Source organism: Halyomorpha halys, unplaced genomic scaffold (genome assembly GCF_000696795.3).
Source record: "Halyomorpha halys isolate HHAL.00 unplaced genomic scaffold, Hhal_1.1 Scaffold347.1, whole genome shotgun sequence".
NCBI classification, from domain to species: Eukaryota; Metazoa; Arthropoda; class Insecta; order Hemiptera; family Pentatomidae; genus Halyomorpha; species Halyomorpha halys.
This window is the reverse complement of record NW_027106249.1, coordinates 331,643-340,442: the sequence shown is the minus strand read 5'-3', so window position 1 is coordinate 340,442 and position 8,800 is coordinate 331,643. Positions and strand designations below refer to the sequence as shown.

Genomic DNA, 8,800 nt, shown 5'->3' with positions numbered 1-8,800 from the left:
TACATTTATTTTGATGTTGTTTGTTGTAAGGAGAGCTGAAATCACATTTCTAAGATCCGGCGACACACCCCTCGCTTTCAGTGAGCTCACAATATGATCATGGCCAACATTGTCAAAAGCACCAACAACGTCGAGAAATACCACCACGGAATTACTTTTCTTACTGCTTGCATCTTTCAAAATCGCATCGATAATTCTCGCGAAGACGAGCGCTCCCAGAAAGCCCTTTATAAAACCCCTTTGATTTCTGTGGAAGGGACCTGTTTTCTAAGTTCATAGTCAAGCACCTTTTCAATAATTCGGCGCACGATCGAATATATTGTAATCGGCCTCCAGGATGATATATTATTTGCATCTCCTTTGCCTTTATATATCAAAATCGTGCGCCCCCACCTAAGTGGTTCTGGTACATAGTTAAATTTAATTATCGGAACCATTCTTTACTTAAAATCAGGCTGATACAGGTATTTTTCCATATCCTCTTTCAACTCATTAGACTCTTCATCCCAAGACAACTCCTGTTCGTCCTTTCCGTCATTCTTTATTCCTTTCCCCTAATCATTAGCTAAAATGTCTTCAACTGTATCAGGAATACATTCCCCACGATACCACAAAGGTTTTAAAATGCCCTCTTCTTATTTCCATCCAAAAATTTCTGCTAACAAAGAAGGGGGATGGAAGTGAAGATTGTTCAACATTGCTGTGATGAATTGACATTTTTTTATTTTTTTAAAGGAACCCTCTAGCAAGGAAAAATTGAAGATCCTTCCATACCATTTTGCTGACATATATTTTCTTTACAGAAAACTAATTAAAACCTACTTTGTTGTATATTTGACTATTTTTAATTTAATTTTTAAGAGATATCTGTACATATAATAGTTCCGAAGATATAGCTGCCATAAGCAAAATGTTTTGTCCAAACAACGAGAAATCAACAGTTAGTGAATATATTTTGCAAATAACATGAAAACTAAAATTCCTATGAAAAAAATAATTACAACCTACTTTGTAATTCTTTTTACTAGCTTTAATTTGATCACTCGCAACGATTTAATTAAATGATAAAAGAACAGTTTAAAAAATATTGATTGGTAAATATTGTCATTTAAACAAACTCTTATGTACATGTTTAACAACTTAATTATATATAATTGTAATAATAATCTTTCATTTTTTATATATAATGTAATATTAATCGTTCGATAAAATTTTATTATCATCTGCATCCTGTTCTTATATTTTTTTGGTATTCTCATTTCCTTGTTCAAATAAGTAATAATAATGTTTGGTACTAAAGTAACTTCCATGTATAAGTGCAGAATTAACAATAATCAAATTATAGATTTTATCTATTAAATGACCACACACAACACTTCTAACTAGATAAAACTTGAGTCTGTTTCAACTAATTTCAGATGGGTAAAAAACGTAATTACTAAAAAAGAAGATAGAACCAAAAATAATTTGTTTTTTAGTTTTTAAAGTTAAATTTCGTATTGCAATTGCACAATGTGGTGCAGCTCAGCACAAGCTTGGCAGATAGGTTCCTTTTGTGTCAATATTGACCTTAATTTCATATGAGTCAAAAATAAGGTGTGAAATAACTGGATAAATGAACTTTTTGTTATGTTTTTGAAAAGGCAGCCATTTTCAGTTCCCCCTAAACTTGATTGGTAGACTCATTAATTTTTACTCAAAACTATATGTAGTTTACATTAATAAATCAAAAAATTGAAGTGAAATAACTTTGCTTTTTTTTCACGGGCTCTTGTACTATATCCATAAATATAATATTAAAGCTATTCTTACTGTGAACCATGCACCTTTCACCTCTTATGTCATAAGGAAATTCTCGCCAATATTTTTTGAACAATTTAATTACAAGAATTTTTATTTTTACACAATTTACAAAATATTTAATTTGTTCCTATGAAGAATAATCAGTGTTTCTTATTTGTACCCAAATACATACATTTATACTTCAAGCATCTAGTAAGGGAAGTACTATTTATTGTTCTACAAAGTAATCAATTAGTGCTATCATATTTTGCTTTTTATAATGGGTAATTTATATGTATTCGAATATCTTCTTTCATGTTTCTAACTTTACTTAATTTGAAGTTATTAAAAATTTAGTTATTTTAAAGTTCTCTTAACTTGTTTTCTTAACCCTAAGGGAGGCCAGCAATGTTTTCTTCACCATAAGGGAGGCCTACAATGTTTTCTTGTACATGAACGGTAAAAATTCATTACTGCTTATTTTATTTTTGCCTCCATCCCCTATGATCATCTTTATTTTAAAGACATTATGGTGTAATTTATTATTAGTATAGAGTATATAGCCAGAAAAAAAGCAGCATCTACTTGTCACTCAATAATAGTCAAGAAAAAATACTGGTAATTTGTATTGCAATATTGGAACTTTTTAATCATTTATTTTAAATGTGTTATTATTTTATATTTTGATGTAATTCAGTTTCAGAATATTCTGTACTAGATTTATAAAGAAAGAATTAAATGTTCATTTTAATTTATTTAATATTTCTTTATTTTATGTATTTTTTTTTTTTTTTTATAGGAACCATAAAGTTATTAATGTTTCTACACCCTCTCTGTTCCCTGAAAAAAATTCCAATAATAATAACAGAAGGCGTGTAGCTGTGTTAAACAAATTGTTTATGAAGTACATCACTGATATATTATCAACTGGGAATATTGATCCTTTGCTAATAGAATGGGGTTTCGAAATATCTAAGGTAGGTTTATGTTTTCATTCCATTCATTGCACTTTAGGATGGATGTAGGTGTAATAAATTGATCATTTATAAGATCATTCAATGTTATTCAGCTGAAGCATATATTGGGAGTACAAGTTAGTTTCAAAGGATTTTTTTTTGTGAAAACTGTGGTTTTTTTTATGTAAAAATAGGTTACAAATTAGTTAAACAAAATATTATTCATCATTAATGACTTATTTTTCCTATCTTTCATACAGCATTTGAACCCTGCATTGAAATGTTGCTATATTTGAAGGCAATCAAAGAATCAACCATTATTGGTAGTCCTCCTAAAAACGGAAGTGGTTCTTAGGCTGGCCAAAAATTATTAATCTAAACAAGTAGTAGTCAGAAGGACCAATGTCTAGAGAATATGGTGGGTAGGAAAGAATATCTTATTTTCCAAGTAGTTTTTGACTGACACTGCAACTTATGATTGAGCATAGTGCTAAAAATTACTCTGTCTCAGTAAGTGTTTGAATAGTCTGAAAAGTACTCTGCTCATATTACAACTGTTTTTCTTTTATTGCTGCCTCAGTTGTAGCTAATTACAATTCTTATGATGGTTTTATTCAGTTTTAGTAACTTATAATATACTACACCCAACTAATCTTACTAAATGCAGAGCATGGTTTCATTCATGAATACTTAGCTGTGCCATTGATGTTAGTGCAAGACTGAGCATACCTGATTTCTCTCACTTTAGGTGGTTGTGATTGTAATTTTGTTTTAATTACACTTCCAAAACCAAGTTTAGTGCAGCTTAAGAACTCAATTTAATTCAAGAAGTAGTCTGAGAGACTGGTGTTCCTTAAATGTGTCGTGGAATGATGTTCTGACAAGAAGATTAATGTTCAAGTTTTAACATGAAAGTTGTTTGGTTATGGTCTCATCTGATTATCTTTTTTTTAATTCTTTGAAACTTACTTGTACCCCTGATATTTTTTAGACGGTGATGAACCTTTTGATTTTATTTTCTAATCAAAAGTTTTACTGGATTAGTAATGTTATAATTGAGCTTATATACCTCTATAAAATTATTGATTATTTATTTTGAACTATGATTCTTAATTTCTTGAAGCTTATGAATTGTTAAACTAGGTCTAAACAATATCAACTTTGAACTATGGACCTACTGACCATCAATGAGAGGGGTTCTTGAGGTTTACTGAATTGTGGGATGTAGGCTTGAATGGCTTATGTATATCATTAGTTCTAATTTTCTCAGAATAATCAAGAATTTTTTTGAACTAAAGCTCTTCATTATCTAGAATTGAAACGTCCTACATTCATGTCTCTGAGTTGGCTCTGCATTAAGGAATAATATTGATGAAGTTAAAATATTTGTAACTTTAAGATTATTCTATGTCCATTCAAAAGTGGGTTTTGATCCCATCCCCTCAGATTGTGATAAAATTTGGTATTCATAGAACTCTCAATAAAGGTTATGGTGTATAAAACTTTTTTATTTTTTAAAAAATAAGGCTACAGCATTAAGTTGTTTTAATAATCATTAATAATTTTAATAATTAGCTGCACTAAAGCATAGCCTAATTTTCAAAATTGAAATTATTGATTTTTCCAAATACTATGGTGAGTTTATAAATACATAATTACTCACCAAATTTTCCATTTAGTGTATGGAAAATTCTTTTTTGTTGAAGGTTGCATCTACTGAATATTAGAGACTTTAAATGAATTTTCATTAAAAAAAAATTATTATTTTTAAATTAAAATGATAATGTTAATTAATTAAAAATAGAAATGAAAATAAAAAAATGTTGAAACAAAGTTTTAAACTTTGTTTTAACCACACTAGTGTTGCTTATAGAGTACAAAATACTTAAAACTAATGCCCTATATTAAACTATTTTGATTTAAAAAAGAATAGTATTATGTGTATACATATATGTATTTTCTGAATTTTGCCATTAAAAACTTGAAGGAGCAAATCATTGATGTATGTTTCCCATCCCTAAGCTTGTATGTTATCAATGGTTGAAACTCAGCCACCACCTCCAGGTTCTGACCATTACAAGTAAAGTGAATAAGGTCATTACCATAATCAATGTGGGTGACCATACTCTTAGATTGGTTAAAGATCGGCCCTTATCTCTTTTACATTACAATCTTCCCTTTCACAGCCAGCTGTATCTGATGAGAAGAATCTGCCACAAGGATTTTTTTCTATAGAATTGTTAAAACTTTGTACTATTACTATTAGTAATGTAATAATGGAGCTTATATGCTTCTATAAAAATACTGATTATTTATTCTTAACTGTGATTCTTAATTTCTTGAAGCTTATAAATTTTTATACTATGTCTAAACAAAATTAGCTTTGAACTCAGGACAAATATCATATTCCACTAGCCTACTTGTACCCTAAGTGTTCTCCATTTACATTCATTTCAAACTTCATCCATCTCTAAATTAGAAAGTGAGAAGCTCATTGTGCTGTTCTTTTTTTAACACCTTTGTAGAATGTAAACAGATGAAATGCTGGTACATTGAGTCTTATCACTCCTTTCGATTCCTGATAAATTAACTTAATGGTACTAATCAAGTTTGGAGATATCCATCTATTCTCTTATGAAGGGTAAATTTCTTGTTATAACAGTAAATTAATAGCAACCTTAAAATCCAGAGATTTAAATATGATGAAAAGGGAACCCTGATTTTTTGGCAGACCCTTGAAACAAATATTTATTCCCAATACTCGTAACTCTTACTAAATAAATAGGTTAAAATTTTTATATAATATTGTGTTATAAACCATTACGAGTTTATTTATAATTAAATAATCAACCAAATTAAATTATAATTAAAATCTTATTATTTATAAGATAAACCCTTCTTAATAGGTATAATTTTTTTTTCAATAAGGTTGCTGTTACACCAGATTTTCAAAACCTAAATGTTTATTGGTATTTGCAAACCCAAAATAATGAAAAGATTATTGATCAGCATTTGCATATAGCTGGTCCTAAACTTCGTCATGAGCTTTCGCAACTTAAATTAATGGGCTTTGTTCCAAAAATACGATTTGTTAAAGGTAAGTAATATTTTAGTTTTTAATTATTACTTCAATAAAAATATTATTAGGTTAAATTGTTATTAATTTATTGGTCCTTTGTTCACAAATGTTATTCCAGTAAAATTGTACATTTTACTTTGTATCAGATGTTGTAGTTATGATTTTTTGGTATGTTGTATGTGATAGATAGTGTTGATAAATCCAAGTTTCCGACCTCGACTGACCTCTGGATCATTTTGAAATTTTCCTAACTATCTGTTCTTTCAGTTTTTGTCTATTTTAACCTCCAAGAACAAATTTTAAGATTAAAGTGAATGGGTACTTACTTGTTATGGACTAAATTTGTTATAAAATGAGACCAAATATGTTTCTATATTCCCTGCAATTTCCGATATACAACTGGTCAAAGTTTTCGAAAAATTTATTAAGTAAGATATTTAAGAGGTTTCTGTTACTGAAGAATCTATTTTTAATTAAAAATAACTATATAATACGTTTCTTGAGTACACTAAATTTGTAAACAAATAAAATAAACTTTTTTTGTATACCCAATACAGTTCAAATTTAGAAGAAATTTGTAAAATTAAAATAATCCGCATGTGGGAATATATTTGGTAATACAATACTACGTTATTTCAAAACAACTGATAATTTTATCTATTTAAAAAAATCTTCATTTTAATTAAATGTTTTAGATGCAATAGGTAATTCCTCTCAATTTATGAAGAGTTGGGGTTTTCTGAAATCAGAGCCACCAGTCTTCTCTGTTTAGTTCTACTGCTGTTAAATGTTGTAGTCCTAAGCATTTTCTGGACATCTACTGCCAAACCATCCTAATACAGGGGAGTTTTCCAACTTTTCTATACCCAAAAATCTTTTCCTCTAAAAACAATTTGAAGACTTAATTGTTATTCATTCCTGCAAGTACTCTGCTCATCTATTTTAAAAAACATTTAGTTTTTTTTTAATGTATGGTGTCATAATTATTATAGAGATTCATAAGCTCACTGTTTTCCCTTATTCTCCATATACCATTGTCAACAAATCAGAACAACCTCATCTGATGCTAGGCAATCCCACTTTTTAATGAAAATTTTACTGGACTACTCAGTCCTTAATCTATGTCTTAAGTCCTTACTCATTTGAATGCAAATTTTTTTGTTTATTATAGAGTGTAAGGTATCCTATCCTGTTGGTATAAATTGTTTTTGAAAGTTTATATGAAATCTGTTTTTTTTTAGATAAGGGAATTATCTTTATTTTTCATCTATAGAGCAGCTTATTAAAACATTTCTCTCCATTTTCCTTCTTAGAACTTATAAAGTAAATTACTTGTTTATGAATGTTCTGTTTTTATTTTTCTAACCTTCATTAGTATGAAACATAAGTGCAATGATTTTATATATGTGGTTATTATTATTTATTTAAATATATTTTTTCAATTTCTTGAGACTGGTAATTATTTATTAAATAAATCAAAATTGTATCCTTGTATTGTCTTAACACTTTTATTTCATCAATAGTCCAACGTTTCGGCCATCCTCAAGGACAATCTAAATTTTTAACAGCTTATATTATATACTCATTTGTAACATTAAAACAACATCGTTATCACTAATAATATAACATACCTTCAATATAAATTCTCACCTCACATCAAAATTTATAAATTGTTTTGCAGGCTATTCTGCCCAGGTCATTAATTATAAGTTAAACACACCCTATAAAAAAGTCAATTATTAGAGAGTCATATTTATTATTAATAAGCTTATGTTTAGTTGCCTATTTTTTAAAAATTCATAAATATTCAAAACTTTTAATTTGCAATTTATCCACACTATCACTACCATAGAAACAAACTATTTATAACTTTCCACTCACTCAGGTCAGCCTTATTTTTAATTCAATCTAAAACTGCATTTTGGTCTCAAATGTTATTTATTCCAATTATCAAATTTCATATTAAAATTAATTGTAAATAGTAACCAAAATTTCTCCAATATTTTTCATAAATTTATTTTGCTTAAAATCTCTGCATAATGTTGGTTTAAATTCCTAGTATCTGTTTATAATTAACTGTATAATTGATGTTCTCTGATATATAAATTGACTCAAGTATTTTTCTTTTGAACATATTGTTTTCTTTATGTAAACTTATGATGTTATCAAAATCAAAATTATGTTGATTTTTAGCTACTTGCTGTACAAATGCTGTTTTATTGGGATCTTTTCCTTTATTTCTTGTATCATTTCTGTGTTGATATATTCTATCCCCTAAAATTTGCTTTGTTTCACCTTTATAGATAGCTGGACAATTTAAACATGGAATTTTATATATCAATCCTGATTGACTTTTTATTTCAATTTTGTCCTTTAAATTGCTATAATAATTTTTAATTTTATTTTTAGGCTTATAACATAATGAGTATTCTTCCACATCATAACCTATAAATGACCTCTGGATATCTTCTGATAAACCTTTTATATAATTTAATCCATAATATTTCTTAATAATTGCCAATCCAAGACTTAAATCGATTATGATATGGAAGAATACTCATTATGTTATAGGCCTAACAATAAAATTAAAAATTATTATAGCAATTTAAAGGACAAAATTGAAATAAAAAGTCAATCAGGATTGATATATAAAATTCCATGTTTAAATTGTCTAGCTATCTATGTAGGTGAAACAAAGCAAATGTTAAGGGATAGAATAGGGGTATTCATGATCTTTAGTTTAACATGTTAAAGCGTGTTAAATGGAAAAAAATTTCCTTCTTTGGCCGTTGTAAAACGAAATAACATGTAATATGGCTGCGAGTCTGTTACTTGGTCTGTTAAATGGAGAATGATGTCACGCAATAGACCAGTTGAGCTTGCCACCATTTTTGTTTGTTGTGTCAGGTTAGTTCTTTCGTGTTTGTGCTAGTTATTATTTCATACCCCTGTTATTAAATCACAATGGATAACTTTAATAATA

General features: G+C 28.2%; 1 protein-coding gene across 1 annotated transcript in view; it reads left to right on the top strand.

The window, feature by feature from the left end:
- The window catches only part of LOC106681550 (putative ribosome-binding factor A, mitochondrial), a 35,063-nt gene that overhangs the window by 6,830 nt on the left and 19,433 nt on the right, over positions 1-8,800 (top strand). Inside the window, exons 2-3 of the mRNA XM_014421903.3 lie at positions 2,582-2,759; positions 5,667-5,835. Of these exons, the coding sequence (XP_014277389.1) occupies positions 2,582-2,759; positions 5,667-5,835 (347 nt within the window). The remainder of the gene's footprint in view (positions 1-2,581; positions 2,760-5,666; positions 5,836-8,800) is intronic.